Genomic DNA, 20,361 nt, shown 5'->3' with positions numbered 1-20,361 from the left:
CAGGAAGAGAGAAAAAAAATCATAAAGTAAAAGCAAAAAATCTAAGTAAGGGCTAGAGAGATAACTGAGCATCAGAGCAAAGGACTTTCATGCTTGAGACCCCAGAGGTCCCAGGTTCAGTCCCGGGCATCTCTTTACCCCAGAGCTGAGCAGTGCTCTGGAGTCTCTCTCTCTCTCTCTCTCTCATACAAATAACTCATTTTTAAATATCAGAAATCCACACACATTTGTAATAGAACGTCAGATAAAGAGCCAGTCTCTGGGGGGCTGGGTGGTGGCGCACCTGGTTGAGCGCACATGTTACAGGGCACAAGAACCCAGGTTCAAGCCTCTGGCCTCCACCTGCAAGGGGAAAACTTCACAAGTGGTGAAGCAGAGCTGCAGGTGTCCCTCTGTCTCTCACCCTCTCTGTGACTCCCCTTCCCTCTCAATTTCTGGCTGTCTCTGTCCAATAAATAAATAAAGATAATAATAAAAATTAAATAAAGAGCCAATCTCTGTAACATGGACATTTTAGAAATTGATATAAAAGGAGAGGGGACAGAGTATAATGGTTCTGCAAAGAGAATATTATGCCTGAGGCTGCAAAGTCCCAGGTTCAATCCCCTATACCACCATAAGCCAGAACTGAGCAGGGCTCTGGTAAAAAAAAAAAAAAAATGATGTAAACAAGAACAACTAATCTCAACAGTGGGAAATGTGAGCAGACAAGTCACAGGAAAGAAACGTTTTACAAGAAAAGAAAACATGAGAAAATGTTCAGGTGACTCAGGAGGTAGCGCAGAGGAGAGAGCATGGAACTTTCAAGTGGGAGGACCTGAGTTCAATACCCAGCACTGAATGTGCCAGAGTGATGCTCTGGATCTCTCTCTTAAATACACACACACACACACACACACATATATACACGTATAAATGAATAAATGCGTTATATTTAAATTTTTATATTTATTTATTTTCCTTTTTGTTGCCCTTGTTTTTTAAAATAAATAAATATTTATTTATTTATTCCCTTTTGTTGCCCTTGTTGTTTTATTGTTGTAGTTATTACTGTTGTTGTTATTGATGTCATCGCTGCTGGATAGGACAGAGAGAAATGGAGAGAGGAGGGGAAGACAGAGAGGGGGAGAGAAAGATAGACACCTGCAGACCTGCTTCACCGCCTGTGAAGCGACTCCCCTGCAGGTGGGGAGCCAGGGGCTTGAACCAGGATCCTTGCACTTGGGGCCACCTGCGCTTAACCTGCTGCGCTACTGCCTAACTCCCCCTTGTTTTTTTATTTTTATTGTTATTGTAGTTATTGTTATTGATGTTGTCATTGTTAGATAGGACAGAGAGAAATGGAGAGAAGAAGGGGAAACAGAGGGGGAGAGAGACACTTGCAGACCTGCTTCACCGCCTGTGAAGCGACTCCCCTGCAGGTGGGGAGCCTGAGGCTCTAACCAGGATCCTTACGCCGGTTCTTGCACTTTGCACCACATGCCCTTAACCCACTGGGCTACTGCCCAGCTCCCAATAAATGCGTTTTTTAAACTTTTTATTTTTATAGGACAGCTATTCAGTACCACCCATAACTACAGAAGCATGTAACACAATAATAATAATAATAATAATAATATTTCATTTTCAATTGTCAAACTTGAGCCAAACATTTCATGCAGCCAGAGGAGACTCGCTGGCAGAGTGTTGGACTTGTGTGCGTGGGAGTCGGGCAGTAGCGCAGCGGGTTAAGTGCAGATAGTGCGAAGCACATGGACCAGCGTAAGGATCCTGGTTCAAGCCCCCAGCTCCCCACCTGCAGGGGAGTCGCTTCACAAGCGGTGAAGCAGGTCTGCAGGTGTCTATCTTTCTCTCCCCCTCTCTGTCTTCCCCTTCTCTCTCGATTTCTCTCTGTCCTATCCAACAACAACAGCAAGAACAATAACTACAACAATAAAACAACAAATGGACTTGTGTGCGTGAGGCCCTGGGTCTGATCTCCCTGGGGCCACATGTGCAGGAATGGTGCCCTGTCCATTTTGTTTTTCAATCATGAAGTAAATAAATCATTAAGAACAAAAAAAGCTTGATCATATGTAGTGTTGGTGAGAGCACAGAGAGCGGTGCCTCCTAATTGTTGGTGGAAAGATAAACTGGGGTCTGGCCATGTGAGGAAGCCTGGAGGACCTGAAGCCGGTAGACAGGGGGTGGGAGAGAGAGGAGAAAAGAGAAGCACAGGGCCCAGTCACGTGACCGTGACACCGTATTGAAAGAGAATCTGGCAAGGATGGCCCAGCTGGCCCTGCCTGAATTCCCCACCCACAACATAAAGATAAAATCAAAAGTCTGGGGAGTTGGACGGTAGCGCAGCAGGTTGAGCGGAGGTGGCGCAAAGCGCAAGGACCAGCAGAAGGATCCTGGTTAGAGCCCCCGGCTCCCCACCTGCAGGGGAGTCGCTTCACAGGTGGTGAAGCAGGCCTGCAGGTGTCTGTCTTTCTCTCCCCCCTCTGCCTTCCCCTTCTCTCTCCATTTCTCTCTGTCCTACCCAACAATGATGACATCAATAACAATAATAACTACAACAATAAAAAAAATAGCAAGGGCAACAAAAGTGAATAAATAAATAAATATTTTTAAAAATCAATAGTCTGGGGACCAGGAGACAGCTCACCCATTAGAGTACATGCCTTAGCATGCATGAGGACCTGGGCTCGAACTCAGGCCCCACACTGGAGCCCCACAATTCTGGGGAAAGCTCTGTGTGGAGTAAGTAGTGCTATAGGGTCTCTCTCTTTTTTAAAAAATTATTTATTTTTGGATAGAGACAAAGACAATTTGAGAGGTAGAGGTAGAGAAGGAAAGAGACAGACACACACCCGCATCCCTGCTTCACCACCCATGAAGCTTTCCCCCTGCAGGTGGGGAACAGGGGCTTGAACCTGGGTCCTTGCGCACTGTGATGTGTGTGCTTAACCAGGTGCACCACTGCTTGGCCCCCTGTGGAGTCTCTCCATCCATTTCTGCTGCTGCTTGTCTTTCTGAAATACCAGAAATAAAACATTTGGCCTGGGAGTGGTGATACTGAGCATGTGTGAGTCCTCAATATTGTATTTAAATAAATAAATAGAAACAAATAAATAAAAATAAAGCAATCTGGGGGTCGGGCGGTAGCGCAGCGGGTTAAGCGCAGGTGGCGCAAAGCGCAAGGACCGGCTTAAGGATCCCGGTTCGAGCCCCCGGCTCCCCACCTGCAGGGGAGTCGCTTCACAGGCGGTGAAGCAGGTCTGCAAGTGTCTGTCTTTCTCTCCCCCTCTGTCTTCCCCTCTTCTCTTTCTCTCTGTCTTATCCAACAACAACAACAACAACAACATCAATAACAACAATAGTAACCACAACAATGATAAAAAACAAAGGCAACAAAAAGGAAAAAAAATAGCCTCCAGGAATAGTGGATTCACCGAGCCCCAGCAATAACCCTGGAGGCAAAAAGAAAAAAAAAAGAAAAGAAGTCATGAAGTATTTTTGTTTCGCTATGCAAAAAATGTGTCACACAAAAAGTGTCACAAAAAATGTGTCACAAATGACAACCCAATCATATCCTATCTCCCTCTCACCTACCCTCCAAGTTAGAAAAAAATAATAATCTACTAATTAATGAAGACAGAGAGAGAGAACCAGAGCATCACTCTGGTATATATGACACTGGGATCTAACTGGGGACCTCAGGCTCACAGATCAGAAGCTCACAGGCCACGGCGCCACCTCTCTCAGGCTCCACATTCAGGCTCTCTAGAACCCACTGAAAGGTTGGCACGAAAACACCGCAACAGAGAGGTCCACCCCAGCAGCTCTGGGACTGCTCCAGAGAGAAGACACCGAGGCCACCCCAGGGGCCGGTGACTCTGGCATCTTGTCACCTCACATGCCAGGTCTCACCTGAGCTCTCACGAACGAGCCAGGAGGGACTTTCAGAGCCCAGAGTCTACAGGGCGCAAATCCCAAGAAGCCACAGAGACAGGCCGGGCAGGGCTCTGACACAGAGTTAAACTGACGGACGTCAGTTTGGTCACGGCAAAGGTTTCAATATGCTTTTAATATCCTGAAGGGCCAGCAAAGCAGTGGGCACTCCAGGCCACCGTCCTGGGACAGGGGGTGGTGAGACGGCAAATAAAGGCTTGAAGGCCGGGGCAGGAGAATGTTCTGGAAGAAGTGAGCTCCTTCTGTACTTCCTGTTCTGCTTCTTAAAGTCTCTTAGACAACACCACACTTTCAGATACACTGTTGCCTGCCCCCTTGCTCTTTCTCCCTCTCCCTCCCTCTTTCTCTCTCTTCTCATTATCTCCTCCTCTGTTGCTCTTTCTTCCTCTCTCTTCTTCCTTCCTTTCCCCAGAGCCCTGCTCAACTCTGGCTTACGGTGGTGCAGGGGATTGAACCTGGGACTCTGAAGCCTCAGGCACGAGAATCTCTTTACATAACCATTATGCTATCGACCCCGCCCCCTTTTTTTCTTTATTTCTTCCTCTCCCTCTCTGTCCTGCTTTCTTTCCCCTCCTTCTCCTCTCTTTCTCTCTCCCCTCTTCCTCTCCCTTTCTGTCCCTCTCTGCCCTTTCTCTCTCTTTCTCTCCCTCTCTTTCTTTCACTCTGTGTCCGTCTTTCTCTCCCCCTTTCTCTCTGGCAGGGCTGCTCCCAGCACTGTCTGCAGTTGCAAACCACAGCTACCACACATCCTCATCCTTGCCAACTTATCTTTGCCCCATCACTGCCAGGCTCTCTGCCGATTCCTAGAAGTGGCGTCGCCGAGCGCCAGGCGTGTGCGGCTTGAAGAGCTCCGACCAGAAGGCTTCGGTCTCCAGCCTCATCGCCTCCCCCTGCACTGGGTGACGTGACCCTGCTGCCGGTACCTGCTGCTTCTTTTTCAGCAGAGCTCCAGTTATAGCTCTGAGAGTCTTATCAGCCCCTTGTTCTCAGGAGCTCAGGGATGAGTCAGCTGCAGGCTGCTTTGAGTTCACAGTCTGGTGGTGGTGGAGGATAAGGGTTGGGGGCATGTGCTGAGGGGAGGCCGGGAGGGGCTGCAGTGTAGTGAAGGGGGATTCGTGATAAAATAAACAATCACCCTCATGCCAAAGAAACCAGGGGTGCCAAAGGCTCAGCTATGTTACAGTGGCATTTGGGGCTTGGGGCAGTCAGGGAGGCCACCCTGGAGGAGGTTTCCTGTCTGGCTTTTGCACTGATTACAGAAGTTTCTAGAAGACTCACCCCTGGGATTCTTACAACAGACCTTGGTATTGAGTTGTAATATTATCACTACCTTCCAGATGAGGAAGCAAAGGAGAAAAAGAAAGTCAGACCCAGCCCTCACCCCCAAGCTCTTAATGCTCCTTTCCCCTCTTTCCAGAATGTTCCCTTCATTCTCTCTCTACTCCCCCCACCCCCAGGGCTGGGCTGCCTCCTGACAGAATTCTGGGAGCCTGAACTCCCCCCAGCCAGGTGGACTGGGCTGTCCCTGTGACGGGACCCACACCCTGTCCTGCATCCAGGCTAATCCCTCTCTGCATCCACTCTCAGACTCAGTCCTTCAAAGTCCACGGGGATGGGGGCGGGGGCGGGGGGATGGTAACACACCCGGTGGAGCATACGTTTCCATGTATAAGGACCTCAGTTCAAGCCCCAGCCCCTGCTGTGAAGATGGGGGTAGGCTTCATGAGTGGTGGAGCAGTGCTGCAGGTGTCTCTCCTTTTCTCTCTCTCTCTCTCTCTTCCCCCTCTATCTCTCTCTGTCTTTCATCCTCCTTCCAAAAAGAAAAACAAAATCCTGCCGGGAACAGTGGGGTCCTGCAGGTACTGAGCCCCAGCAGTAACCCCTGTGGCAAGGAAAGGAATCATTCCCCTGAGTTAAGTGGTGTCTCCTTCCTGTTTTCCTGTGCCCACGGGCTGGAAGGTTCTGCAAAAAGCCTTTCATGCCTGAGGCACCAAAGGTCCCAGGATTTGATCCCCCACACCACCAGCAGCCAGAGCCGAATAGTGCTCTGCTTAAATAAATAAATAATTATTGTCCATGACTATTAACTGCTAGTAATTCCTAAACTCAGTTCAAAGAACACTACCCCCCACCCCCTGCACCCCCACCCCAGGGTTTAGAAAGGCCTGAGGCTCCCTGAGGTCCTTAGTAAAAGGGAAATGGGAATGAAACAGGCACTGGGGGGGGGGGAGGACACAGTGCTCCCGGTTGAGCATCCAAGTTACCCTGCTCAAGGACCTGGGTTCAAGCCCCCCACACACACCTGCAAAGGGAAAACTTCACTCACAGTGGAGCGGGTCTACAGGTGTCTCTCTTTCTCTCCCTATCTCCCCTTCTTTCAATTTCTCTCTTTTCTGTCAAATAAATAAATAAATAAATAAAAATAAAATAAAGCAACAGGTGGTTTAAGCTACCTAGGGTGGTCCAGGAGGTGGTGCAGTGGATAAGGTATTGGACTCTCAAGCGTGAGGTCCCGAGTTCAAACCCTGGCAGCACATGTCCCAGAGTGATGTCTGGCTCTTTCTCTCTCCTCCTATCTTTCTCATTAATAAATAAATAAAATCTTTTTTTAAAAAAAGCTACCTAGGAGGTGGTTCAGTGGGCAGAGTTGAGTTTGCACGTCTGAGGACGTAAGTTCAATCCCCCTCAGGTGCATGTACTCTGGTTCGAGCGCCTTGCCTCTCTCTTGAGTAAATATGACTTTAAAGTAAATAAATCAGCCCACCCTTAAGCTCCCAATGCTCCACCACCCTCCCCCATCCTTGCCTAGTTGTGTGTTCAGGTACCTCAGCGATTCAGGGTCCAGTCCCAGCCAGGAACAGCAGGGAGCCACATGGAGGGTCGCGGAGGCACGCATTCCTCGGAAGACCCCTTCCCCCCAGCCTTCAGCCTTTGTCCCCCAGCTCTCCCACCCCCCTGCGCCCCCAGCCCCGGTCCCTGATAAATTACAGCTGCACACACTTAGGGAGATTACGGTCCTGCCCGCTGCGGCTTTTCGCGCCTCTGGCTCCCCCGCGTGTTGACAGGCGGAACTGCACCCGGGCAGAGGCGGCCTCGCCCAGTCTCCGCGGAGTTTGGGGGCGACCAAGCATCCAGAAGTGGGCGCCCACCCCACCCAGGCCTCGCGCTTCCAGTTCCTGCGCGAGCCAGTCCCTGCTTGAGTGTTTACTGAGGTTTTCCCTCGAGAGTGTCGAGCAGCCGGGGTATCCCAGCGGACAGAGACCCCAGGAATTTGGGGGGGTCCTGTGGGCGGGGTCCGAATGGAGCCCTGAGCTCGACTTACGGGGCACCGCACCTGGATGTCACCCTCAGCGCCCCCTGCGAGTCGCCGGCCGCTCTGGGCCTCAGTGGCTGCTTCCATTCTCCCGAACTTGCCTCCCAGGGTTGGGGGGGCGGGGGGGGGGGAGGGGGGCTTGTAGAGAGGGGAAGGTCATCTCCAAAGGGGGAGGGTCCTCGCTGGGGCCAGGACTGTGCTGGGTGTTTTGAAACGACCCCATGAAAAAGCTAAAGCAGCTGAGGCCCAGATGTGTGTATCTCCAGGGTCACAGCTGCAGGCCGAGCCGGGCAGTGCCCCCCCCCCGCGCGCGCCTCCTACGCCCGGCCCTGCCCAGCGCCCCCGCCCCTTGGCTCCCCTCCCCTGCCCCCTCGCCTCCCTGCACCCCTCACCTCCCTGCACCCCGTCTCTCCCCCTGCACCCCTGCACCCCGCCCCTCCCCGCCCTCGCCTCCCTGCTCGCACCCGGGATCAGGCGCGGGGCCGCGATGGAGGAGGAGCTGGCGTGGGAGGCGGATGGCCGTGAGTCCCCCGGTCGCCGTGAGTCCCCCGGCCTGGGGTCGCGGTGCGGGTGGGGGTCCCCAGACTGCTGGCTGCACCGCTCCTCAACCCTCCGCTCAGGCTCCCTTGTGGGAGGGGAGGGGGCTTGTCAGGGACCTGAGGCGGGGAACCTCGGCTGGACGCGGCGGGGGACCCCGAGGGCGAGCAGGACCCCGGTGGCCCCGCGCCGGCGCCATGTTGCAGAAGAGAAAGCTGAGGGCCGGAGTGGTCAGGCGAATTCCCGAGGCCACACAGCACAGCAGGAAGGGGGGCGCAGGCCCGGCTCCCCCAATGCTGGGGGTCGCTGGGCTGGGGAGGGAAGCACGAGGAGGCACAGGAGAGTGCAGTGGGTGCAGTGGGCCTTGGTGAGTGGGCACAGATGGGCTGGAGGGGAGAGGTGAATTTAGTGGGCCCAGGTGAGTGCATGTGGGCATAGGTAAGTGCAGTGGGCACAGGTGAGTGCAGGTGGGCACAGGTGAGTGCAGTGGGCACAGGTGAGTGCAGTGGGCACAGGTGAGTGCATGTGGGCACAGGTGAGTGCATGTGGGCACAGGTGAGTGCATGTGGGCACAGGTGAGTGCAGTGGGCACAGTGAGTGTAGTGGGCACAGGTGAGTGCAGTGGGCACAGGTGAGTTCAGTGGGCACAGTGAGTGCAGTGGGCACAGGTGAGTGCAGTGGGCACAGGTGAGTGCAGTGGGCACAGTGAGTGCAGTGGGCACAGGCGAGTGCAGGTGGGCAGAGGTGAGTGCAGTGGGCACAGTGAGTGCAGTGGGTACAGGTGAGTGCAGGTGAGCACAGGTGAGTGCAGTGGGCACAGTGAGTGCAGTGGGCACAGGTGAGTGTAGTGGGCACAGTGAGTGCAGTGGGCACAGGTGAGTGCAGTGGGCACAGTGAGTGCAGTGTACACAGGTAAGTGCAGTGGGCACAGGTGAGTGCAGTGGGCACAGTGAGTGCAGTGGGCACAGGCGAGTGCAGTGGGCACAGTGAGTGCAGTGGGCACAGGTGAGTGCAGTGGGCACAGGTGAGTGCAGTGGGCACAGTGAGTGCAGTGGGCACAGTGAGTGCAGTGTACACAGGTGAGTGCAGTGTACACAGGTGAGTGCAGTGGGCACAGGTGAGTGCAGTGTACACAGGTGAGTGCAGTGGGCACAGTGAGTGCAATGGGCACAGGTGAGTGCAGGTGGGCACAGGTGAGTTCAGTGGGCACAGGTGAGTGCAGTGGGCACAGGTGAGTTCAGTGGGCACAGGTGAGTGCAGTGGGCACAGTGAGTGCAGTGGGCACAGTGAGTGCAGTGGGCACAGGTGAGTGCAGTGGGCACAGGTGAGTGCAGTGGGCACAGTGAGTGCAGTGTACACAGGTGAGTGCAGTGGGCACAGGTGAGTTCAGTGGGCACAGTGAGTGCAGTGGGCACAGGTGAGCGCAGTGGGCACAGTGAGTGCAGTGGGTGCAGATGGGCACAAGTGGGCGCCTCCAGGACTGCATGGTGCCGGGGTCTGTGGCAAGTACTTTGGTTGCACTGCCCAGAGCAGGAACGAAGTCCTGCTCTCTACCAGCTGAGCTGTGCCCACCTTCAGGGCAGCGTCCTAGGAACACAGGGTCTGCACAGACGTGGCCATTCGTGGCTCATCAGGTGGTGCAGTGGTTGGAGAGGAGACTTTGCAGGCAGTTCCACCCCCAGCCCTGTGTGAACCAGAATGGGGCTCTGCTTCTCTCTCTGGAAAAAACTCTATCTTTCTTAACAATAAATGAATGTATATTTTCCTTTTCTTTTCTTTTTTAAAAATATTTATTTGTTCATTCCATTTTGTTGCCCTGTTGTTTTATTGTTGTAGTTATTATTGTGGTTGATGTCCTCATTGTTGGATAGGACAGAATGAAATGGAGAGAGGAGGGGAAAACAGAGAGGGGGAGAGAAAGACAGACATCTGCAGACCTGCTTCACCACCTGTGAAGTGACTCCCCTGCAGGTGGGGAGCCAGGGGCTCGAACTGGGATCCTTACGCCTGTCCTTACACTTTATGCCACCTGCACTTAACCCCTGCACTACTGCCCGACTCCCAAATGTATATTTTTCTTTTCTTTTTAGTTTTTAAAAATTTTACTGTGGAATAAATGGTAAACTTTCTTAATTTTCTGCAAAACACTTTCACCCCCAGCCTAGGTCCTTTTTAAAATTAAGAAAAAACCTTGTTGGTTTGATTTGATGGTACAGAGAAAAATTAAGAGGGGGAGGGAAAGATAGATATATAGAGAGACAGATGGTCCGGGAGGTGGCACAGTAGATAAAGCCTTGGACTTTCAAGCATGATGTCCTGAGTTCAATCCTCAGCAGCACATGTACCCAGAGTGATGTCTGATTCTTTCTCTCCCCTCTTATCTTTTTCATTAATTAATAAATAAAAATCTTTTTTAAAAAAATAGGTAGATAGATAGGGACACCTGCAGCCCTGCTTCACTATTTGTGAAGCTTTCCTCTTGCAGGTGGGGATCTTGAACCCGGGTCCTTGAACACTGTAACTTGTGTGCTTAGCAATGTGCACCACCGGCCACCTCCTCTTTTTTTGGATTTATTTGATTATTAGAAGGAGGAGAGGGAGATCATCACTCTGGCACATGCAATGGTGGGGCTCAAACTAGGGACCTCATACTTGACAGTCCAGTGCGTTATCCATTGTGCCACCATCTCCTGGACCTCACCTTGGCTCCTCTCATTTCTGGTCAACACAGTAGCCCCTCAGAGCAGCTCAGCCCCCCATTTTACAGATGGGGAAACTGAGGCTCAGATGTGGCCCAGCTGGACTTGAACCCAGGGCTGCGTGATGGCTCTGTGTCCGCAGCTCTGAGACCTCTGGATTGTACCTGGCAAGTGCCAGAAAGTCCCCAGCCTGCCTCCACATCTCTTTAAAAACAAATTTTAGGGAGTCAGGCTGTAGCGCAGTGGGTTAAGCGCACGTGGAGCAAAGCGCAAGGACCTATGTAAGGATCCCAGTTCAAGCCCTCGGCTCCCCACCGGCAGGGGAGTCGCTTCACAGGCGATAAAGCAGGTCTGCAGGTGTCTTTCTCTCCCCTTCTCTGTCTTCCCCTCCTCTCTTGGTTTCTCTCTGTCCTATCCAATGACAACAACAGCAATGACAACAATAACAATAATAAACAACAATAGACAACAAGGGCAACAAAAGGGAAAAATAGCCTCCCAAAATAGCAGTGGATTCATGGTGCAGGCACCGAGCCCCAGCAATAAACCTGGAGGCAAATAATAATAATAATAATAAATAAATTTTATTTATTTGTTGGATAGAGACAGAGAGAAATTGAGAGGGAAGGGGAGACAGAGAGAGAGACAGACAGAGAGACACCGGCAGACCTGCTCCACCACTCATGAAGCTTCCCACCTGCAGGTGGGGATGAGAGCTTGAACCTGGCTCCTTGTACACTGTAAAGTGAGTACTTAACCAGGTGCACCACCGCCTGCCCCCCCCCCCCAGCCCCCAGGCCCCCACATCTTGACAGCTGTGGAGATGATCTGGAAAAAACAAAGTGATGGTGACCAGGGAGGTGGCTCCAGGGTGAGAGCAGGGCTTGCGAGTGTGAGGGTCTGAGTTCTAATTCCAGCACTGAGTGCTAGGAGTATGCTCTGCCTCTCAGAAATAAATGCATATTGGGCAGGAGAGATAGCACGGTGCTTCTGCAAACAGACTCTCCTGCTCAAGGCTCTGAGATCCCAGGATCAATCCTCAGCACCACCATCAGCCAGAGCTGGACAGGGCTCTGGTAAAATAGTAATAATAATAATAATAATGATAATAAATATTAGAAAGAGGGACTGGGTGGTGGCACACTTGGTTACAACACACAAGGATCTGGGTTTAAACTCCAAGTCGGTTCCCATCTGCAAGGGAGAAGCAGGGTTACAGGTGTATCTCTCTTTCCCCTTTCCTATAGATTTCTCTTGGTCTCTGTCCAAACACATCAAAAAGAAAGAAAAAAATAAGAAAAGAGAAAAGAAAAGAGAAAGTAAGGGTGGCAGGGTAGATAGCACAATGGTTATGTAAAGAGACTGTCCTGCCTGAGGCTCCCAAATCCCAGGTTCAATCCCCTGCATCACCATGAGCCAGAGCTGAGCAGTGCTCTGGTAAGAAAAAAATTTTTTAAAAAGAAAAAGAAAGTAAGAAAGACAGATTCATGGCAGACCTGTCATCTCCAGGTGGGTTAGAATTTAGGGACAAGGACAGAGCTGGAGGTCCGGGACACTGGCTCAATCACCCACACTTCATAATTTATTCATTCATTCATCATTCATTCATGAGCAGAGCACTGCGGGCTCTGGCTGTCCTGAGTGGTGTGGGGGAAGGGAGCCTGGGACCTCTCGTGAGTAGGTGCTGGCGGTGCTCTCCCGCTCCTAAGGGTCCTGTTTCTGGTGTGGGGCCTCTGGGGTGGCCCCCTCTCTCCCACAGTGCTCCCTGCAGAGAGACAGCTGCACGAGGCCGCCCGCAGGAACCACGTGGAGCGAATGGCGGAGCTGCTGGTGCAAGGCATCAACATCAGGGCCAGGAACCACGTGCGTGGCGGGGCCCAGGTGGGGGGGTGGGCGCCCGAGTTAGGGGTTTACACTCAGAGAAAAGGGCACCTCCAGACATGTGTGAACTTGGAGTCCCAGGAGGCCAGCCAGACCAGACCCCTGGAGCTTACCCTGTGACACGCCCCCCACCCCAGCACACCCGAGAGGCTGCAGACACCTGCAGAAGGCCAGGGTTCTGGCCTTTGTGAGAGGCAGCAGTGGGGGTCCTGGTGACCTGGGCTGGTGGCCAGTGGATGGATCCTCAAGCTGCACTCCACCCCTCACAGGTGGGCCGTGTGCCCCTGCACTGGGCAGCGGCTGGGGGCCACACACAGGCTGTGCGGCTGCTTCTGGAGCACCAGGCCTCAGTGGACGAGCAGGACGCGGTAGGGCATCTGTCTGTGCATGTCTGTCTGTCTGGGAGGGTGCTGTGAGTCAGCTGTGTCTGGGCAGCCTGGTCACCACACTGGACCCCTCTCCCCTTCCATGGTCTCCTCATTTTCAGAGGGGGCCCTGAATGATTTTGAGGGAATCGGGTGGTAGCGCAGAGGGTTAAGTTCAGGTGGCGTAAAGTCCAAGGACCAGCCTAAAGATCCCGGTTGGAGCTCCCGGTTCCCCACTGTAGGGGGGTCGCTTCACAGGCGGTGAAGCAGGTCTGCAGGTGTCTGTCTTTCTCTCCCCCTCTCTGTCTTCCCCTCCTCTCTCCATTTCTCTCTGTCCTGTCCAACAACGATGACATCGGTAACAATAATAATAACTACAACAACAACAACAACAAAAAACCAAGGGCAACAAAAGGGAAAATAAATACAAAAAAATAAAGAAAAATAAGAAAAGGTTTAAAAAAAATGTCTGGACTTGCAATTCCTAGAGCTCCAAGCTCTTTCCCTGGCTGGCTGGCTGCCCTCTGACTCCTCCCGTTTGGAAGCTTTGCTATGTGGGCACCCAGCCACGCCCCCTCACACCTGCTCCCCACTCTGCCCCCACCCCTACCCCAGTTTGGGATGAACGGGCTTCTCCTGTCGGCCTGGTTCGGCCACTTACATGTCCTCCAGATGCTGGTCACCGCGGGAGCCAGGGTGCACTGCGAGAACAAGGTAAGAACATCCCCCCACCCTCCTGTCTGCGCTCTCTCCCCACACCCAGCTGTCAGGTGCAGGAGGGTGGGGAGCTGGGCTGGGGGGGGGGGGCGGGGAGGGCCCCAAGACTCTCGGTCCTTCACTCCCGCAGGCTCCTCAGACTTCTTCCTAGAGGAGGCCCACTCTCACTCTTTCAAAAATGCGGGTCCCCAAGCTGTCCTGTGTCTTCTGGGTTCCACTTTTAATGTGTTCTTTCTTCCTTTTTTGGGGGGGGAGACAGAGAAATTGAGAGGGTCGGGCAGATGCAGGGGCAGATGCAGGGGTGGTGCACCTGGTTAAGCACGCACATTATCATGCTTGAGGACCTGGGTTCAAGTCCTCACTCTCCACCTGCAAGGGAAGCTTCATGAGTTATGGAGCAGGTCTGCAGGTGTCTCTCTCCTTCTCTGTCTTCCCTTCCCTCAATTTCTCTCTGTCCTATCAAATAAGTGAATAAAATTAAAAAGACAAAGAAGGAAAAAGCTCCACTGGGAATGGATTCACTGTGCAGGCATCAAACCTCAGTGATAACTCTGGCGGCAATAAAATGAATTTTTTTAAAAAGGTGTGTGTGGGAGAGACGTGCAGCCAAGCATCGCCACTTGTTAAGCTTCACCCCTGCAGGTGGGGATGGGGGGAAGTGAAGGGGTGGCTTGAACCCGGGTCTCTGTGCACTGTTCCGTGTGCACTCAAGCAAATGGGCCTCCGTAATCACACCTGCAAACAGGCCTTTAACAAGCCCCACATGGCGCCCCAGCCCCACCCCCAGCTCCAGTCTCACCAGAAGGCAAGTCCTTGTGGGGGGGGCCCAGTTCTGTGTGTTTTTTTTTTGTCTACTCCACCCAGCACTTGCCTCAGCATGGACACCTCGGAGAGTCCCCCCTTGGGCCCCAGGGCTCACTGCAGAGGTCAGCTGGAGGCCAGGCAGTGGCCCTGGTCTGTCCAGAGGGTCTTGGGGACTGAATCTGCTTGAGGGACTCAGAACACTGACAGAAGGAGTCCACTCTACAGTGGGGGCTGAGATGGTGGGTAAGAAGCAGAGGAAGCCAGAGAAACCAGGGTGATGTCCTGGGGGTTCTGCCCCAGACCTGGGGCTCACACACCAGTGTCTCCTGCTTCCCTGCCCAGAAGCTCTTCAAACTCCTTTCAGGACTTGCCAGTCGATTGATCGAGGAGGCCCTTGACCTTTGTGATCCATCTGGCCCCTCACCACTCCCCAGAGGCCAGAGGGTGGCATAGAATATTCCAGCCCTCCCTCCAGGCTGCTTGGTTGCCCCAGCAACCACCTCCTCCTCACAGTATCTGGGGGCATCTGTTCTGAGTAACAGTGTCACCACCCCCAGGCTACTCCCCTTGGCACTTTGATGAGAGAGAGAGAGATACCAGAACACTGCCCAGCTCAGGCAGGTGGCAGAGAAAGCTGGGCTCAGAGCTGGGTTTGGGGACTACTCAGGAGGGAGTGAAGACCCCCATCTTCTCACCTCTAGGACTGAGGCTCCTCCTGGAACAAAGCCCTGAGTGGGTGTCAGTCACCTTGGCCACAAGGAAGGGGGTGGGGTCTGATGATGATGAAACAGAGATTATTCTAGACAGAGGACCAACCATCCAACTTTGTAGAGAACCTATCACAGATGAGTCTTCCTGCAAAGGGGGCTTTTCTGCCACATTCAGACAAGTCACTTGACTATATGTGGTTCCCATACCTCTCTGTGACTCAGTTTCTTACTTTGAAAAAATAGAAGAAATCAAGGCAGGCGGTGGCACACCACAGATCACCACACGCAAGGACCAATCACACGCCCCCTCCCCACCTGCAAGGGTCACGTCACAAACTGTGAAACAGGTCTGCAAGTCTCTCTCTGTGTGTCTCTGTCTCTGTCTCTGTCTCTCCCTCTCCCCCCCCCATCTTCCTCCTCTCTATTTCTGTCGTCAAATAAAATAGAAGGAAAAAAAAAGGAAAAAATGACAACCAGGAGAGGGAATTCATAGTGTCGGTACCAAGCCCCACGATAACCCTGGAGATACACACACAAAAGGGGGGTGGGGGTGAGAAATCCTAGCACCAGACAGGATTGCTGTTGGAACTAGATCATATGGGGAGTCGGAGGGCCACACAACAGGTTAAGCGCACATGGCGCAATGTACAAGGACCGGTGTAAGGATCCCAATTCGAGCCCCCGGCTCCCCACCTGCAGGGGAGTTGCCTCACAAGTGGTGAAGCAGGTCTGCAGATGTCTGTCTTTCTCTCCCCCTCTCTGTCGTCCCCTCCTCTCTCCATTTCTCTCTGTCCTATCCAACAACAATGACAACAATAACTATAACAATACAACAACAAGGGCAACAAAAGATAATAAATAAATAAATATTTTTTAAAAAGAACCAGATCATATGATTGTATAAAAAAAGGACTTAGCACAGTACCTGGCACAGCATGATTAACTGATCAATGAGAGAGGGAAGGAAGGAGACATAGAGAGAGAATGAACCAGAGCATCACTCTGGCATGTATGATGCCGGGAATCTGACTCCGGGCTTGGTGGCCAAGAGTCCAATGCTTTACTCACTGCACCACCCCTGGGCTTCTGTTATAGGCTTTGAGTTCCCCAACCCCATCTGTGAGTGAGTGGAGGGAGGGGGGGCTCCCACAGCCGGATTTGAACCTAACAACCCAGTGTGTGTGAGGGGGACCAGCATGGCTCCGGCAGTGTGGTTTCCATGGCAACCTCCCGGTGTGTGTATGGGGGATGAAAGAGGCAGTTCCCTGCCCAGCCTGCTGATGGCGCCCTGCTCTGTCTCCAGGACGGCCTGACCCTCCTGCACTGCGCTGCCCAGAAGGGCCACGTGCCAGTGCTGGGCTTTGTCATGGAGGACCTGGAGGACGTGACCCTGGATCGCAGGGACAAGGTGAGATGGCCTCCCCATCACCAAGGAGAGGCTTCTCGGCGTGGTGGGTGGACAGGGCAGGGGGCATGGTGAGCAGCACAGGGGTGGACAGGCTGCTGAGGATGAACTGGCCAAAGCAGGGAGCATTGCTTCTCGTTTCCTGGAGGAGGTGGTGTTTGGTGGATGCCAGAGTTTGGGCATTAAGACTGGAATGTGAGGGAGCCATGTGTGTTATGGGGGGCTTCCACCCACCCAAGGGAGACTCATGCATGCAAACAGTGCCACTACTCCAGGGCCACCTCTTTCTTGTCATTCACTCAGAGAAAGAGAGATAGAAAGAGAGAGCTTCCTCCGGTGCTATGATGCCTGTCATGTGGTGCTGGGGTGTATATGGCAAGCCCTATGCCCCACCCAGTGAGCTGTCTGTCTCTCCAGTCCAGGAGTCGGTGACCTTTCAGGAAGGCAGAGTCACAGGAGTTCAGCAATGACCCGGGAGGCAGCACAGTTCTCAAGAGCGTTGAACTCTCAAGCTTGAGGGCCCGGGTTGGATCCCTGGCGTTGCATGTGCCAGAGTGACACTTTGCTTCTCTCCTCCTTTCTGTCTTTTTCATCAACAACCAAGAGAAGGACAGCAGTGGGGGAAGGCCCCACCCGAGGCTCTGTGGGGAGGCTGGGGTTGGGCTTCCCTGGGTGGGGGTGCAGGGGAGGCCTCCAGGGGCTGGGGGTATCACTCCCCTGTCCCCCACAGCTGGGGAGGACGGCTTTCCACCTGGCTGCAGAGCACGGGCAGCTAGATGCCCTGGATTTCCTCGTGGGCTCGGGCTGTGACCACGGAGCCAAGGACAAGGTGCTGTGCTTGGTGGGGGGGTGAGAGGTCTGGGTGTTAGGAACAGGACAGTGTCGGTGCCCTGGGGCGATGACCCAGAGACCAGTGGGCCACACAGCTACCTGCAAGCTTTCTTCTTCCCTTTAAGCTTTTCTTTACTTTATGAGACACAGAGATAGAGAGACATAGAAACAAAGAGAGAGGGAGCCAGGCGGCAGCGCAGCGGGTTAAGCGCAGGTGGCGCAAAGCACAAGGACCGACATAAGGATCCCGGTTCGAGCCCCCGGCTCCCCACCTGCAGGGGGTCACTTCACAGGCGGTGAAGCAGGTCTGCAGGTGTCTGTCTTTCTCTCCCCCTCTCTGTCTTCCCCTCCTCTCTCCATTTCTCTCTGTCCTATCCAACAACAACAACATCAATAACAACAGTAATAACTACAACAACAATAAAAACAACAAGGACAACAAAAGGGAAAATAAATAAATAAGTAAATAAAAAGAAACAGAGAGAGATAGAGAGAGAAAAGGGCAGAGTACCACTCCGTGGACAGAACCAGAAGCCTCTGGTAGTACAAAGAGACCTGTATTCTGCCGGTGGAGCCACTTCCCTGACCACCTGCAGACTCTCGCTAAGCACATGGTCTGGCGTGTGCGGTGCCAGGGATCAAACCTAGGACCCCGTGCATGAAAGGCCTAGACTCTACCACCAAGCATTCCCTTGACCCAGACTGATTTTATTTATTTAGAACATCTTTTAATTTTTTAATTTTTTTTATTTTACTTTTTAAAAATATTTATTATTTATTTTCCCTTTTGTTGCCCTTGTTGTTTAACATTGTTGTGGTTATTGATGCCACAGTTGTTGGATAGGACAGAGAGAAATAGAGGAGGGGAAGACAGAGACAGGGAGAGAAAGACAGACACCTGCAGACCTGCTTTACTGCCTATGAAGCAACTCCCCTGCAGGTGGGGAGCCGGGGGTTTGAACCGGGATCCTTACGCCATTCCTTGTGCTTTGTGCCACATGCGCTTAACCCGCTGTGCCACTGCCCGACTCCCTGTATTTTACTTTTAATGAAAGAGATACAGAGAAAAAGACCAGAGCCCTGCTCAGCTCTGGCTGATGGTGGTGCTGGGAATTGAACCTTGGACCTCAGAGCCTCAGGCATGAAAGTCTTTTGCAAAACCATGATGCTATCTTCCCAGACCCCAAGACTGATATTATTATTACTATACTTATATTTTACTTAATTTATTTTATTATCTGAAGGACCTTTCTTACACTTGCTCAATTCCACAGCTCCTGGTTGAATTTTTTTTTAATATTTATTTTATTTATTTATTCCCTTTTGTTGCCCTTGTTGTTTTATTGTTGTAGTCATTGTTGGATAGGACAGAGAGAAATGGAGAGAGGAGGGGAAGACAGAGAGGAGGAGAGAAAGATAGACACCTGCAGACCTGCTTCACCGCCTGTGAAGCAACTCCCCTGCAGGTGGGGAGCCGGGGTTCGAACCGGGATCCTTATGCCGGTCCTTGTGCTTTGCGCCACCTGCACTTAACCCGCTGCGTTACAGCCCGACTCCCTCCCGGTTGAATTTTTTAAAGATTTATTTTAGGGGGCTGGGCTGTAGTGCAATGGGTTAAGTGCACATGGCACAAAGCGCACTGACTGGCATAAGGATCCCAGTTCAAGCCCCTGGCTCCCCACCTGCAGGGGGTAGCTTCACAGGCGGTGAAGCAGGTCTGTAGGTGTCTGTCTTTCTCTCCTCCTCTGTCTTCTCCAGCCCTCGATTTCTCTCTATTCTATCAAACAATGACAGTAATAACAACAATAATAAATATAACAACGATAAACAACAAGGGCAACAAAAGGGGGGAGAAAAGCTTCCAGGAGGGAGTTGGGTGGTAGTGCAGTGGGTTAAGCACAAGTGGCACAAAGCGCAAGGACCAGTGTAAGGATCCCCGTTCGAGCCCCCAGCTCCCCACCTGCAGGGGAGTTGCTTCATAGGCAGTGAAGCAGGTCTGCAGGTGTCTGTCTTTCTCTCCCCTTCTCTGTCTTCCCCTCCTCTCTCCATTTCTCTCTGTCCTAACAACGAGGACATCAACAATAACAACAACAATAATAATTACAACAACAATGAAAACAAGGACAACAAAAAGGGGAAATAAATATTAAAAAAAAATTTTAAAAAGCTTCCAGGAACAGTGAATTCATAGTGCTGGCACCGAGCCCCAGAAATAACTCTGGAGGCAAATAATAACAATAACAATAACAACAACAACACCTGAAGACTATTCCTGGAGTTTCCTCTGGGACTGTGCATGGAGCTTCCACTTGGCATCTGGGGGCTTGAACCGGGACATACCCCTTGCCCTCTGGAGCTCTGTATCTAGGTCCCTAGCATGAGAAGCAGCTCTGTGGGTCTCTGGGGTCCCCGGCCTAGCCAACCCCGACGCCCTGAGGCCCCACTTCCCGCAGGATGGGAACACAGCCCTGCACCTGGCAGCTGCCCAGGGCCACCTGGCCGTCCTGCGGAGACTGGTGGACATCGGGCTGGAGCTGGAGGAACAGAACGTGGTGAGTCGTCCTGGGGTGCAGGGGTGCTCCCTGGCCCTCTCTCAGACTTCATGCAGGAAGAACTCAAAAGAACTGGTTCGTCCCCAACAAGGCTTGTCAGGGACTGGGGGCCCAGGTCATGGTGGAGGGGTGGGGAGGTCAGGGAAGGTCCCCCAGCCCACAGCCAGGCAGTGCCATGAATGCATAGATGCCCCGTCCGTGTGTAAACTGAGCCTGCAGACAGCTGGGACTCAAGGTGGGCCTGGACTAGTCACTTGCACAGGCGTGCTCCAGGTTGGGGGGCTGGACCCATGACTGTTCTCTGTGATGGTGGGTGGGGGTGTGCAGGGGTCCCCAGGGTTGTGGACTAACTTCTCAAGGGAAGCCCTGAGTTGAGCTTGAAGAGTGGGCAGCTAGGAGGGAAGGGATTCAGCCTGTTATCTCAGGGAGGGCTTCCTGGAGGTGGAGGGAATGGTGTGCACAGGGAACAGGAAGGTGGCTTTGGGAAGTGAAGTGGACACAGTGGAGGAGGGGTGCCGGAGAATGTAACCAACCAACGTTGGGCTGGGGGACCCCATCTGCAGCAGCAGGCAAATAGCTGGGCTCGAGGA

At 52.6% G+C, this 20,361-nt stretch overlaps 1 protein-coding gene across 1 annotated transcript in view; it reads left to right on the top strand.

Moving 5' to 3' along the window:
• Positions 1–7,654: 7,654 nt before the first annotated feature.
• Positions 7,655–20,361, top strand: part of ANKDD1A (ankyrin repeat and death domain containing 1A) — a 29,505-nt gene continuing 16,798 nt past the window's right edge. Inside the window, 7 exon segments of the mRNA XM_016192233.2 lie at positions 7,655–7,791; positions 12,266–12,369; positions 12,657–12,755; positions 13,368–13,466; positions 16,287–16,391; positions 17,119–17,217; positions 19,673–19,771. Of these exon segments, the coding sequence (XP_016047719.1) occupies positions 7,758–7,791; positions 12,266–12,369; positions 12,657–12,755; positions 13,368–13,466; positions 16,287–16,391; positions 17,119–17,217; positions 19,673–19,771 (639 nt within the window). The 5' untranslated portion in view covers positions 7,655–7,757.

Source organism: Erinaceus europaeus, chromosome 16, assembly GCF_950295315.1.
Source record: "Erinaceus europaeus chromosome 16, mEriEur2.1, whole genome shotgun sequence".
Classification (NCBI taxonomy): Eukaryota; Metazoa; Chordata; class Mammalia; order Eulipotyphla; family Erinaceidae; genus Erinaceus; species Erinaceus europaeus.
Note: the sequence above shows the minus strand (reverse complement) of the source record. Positions and strands in the feature narration are given on the sequence as shown.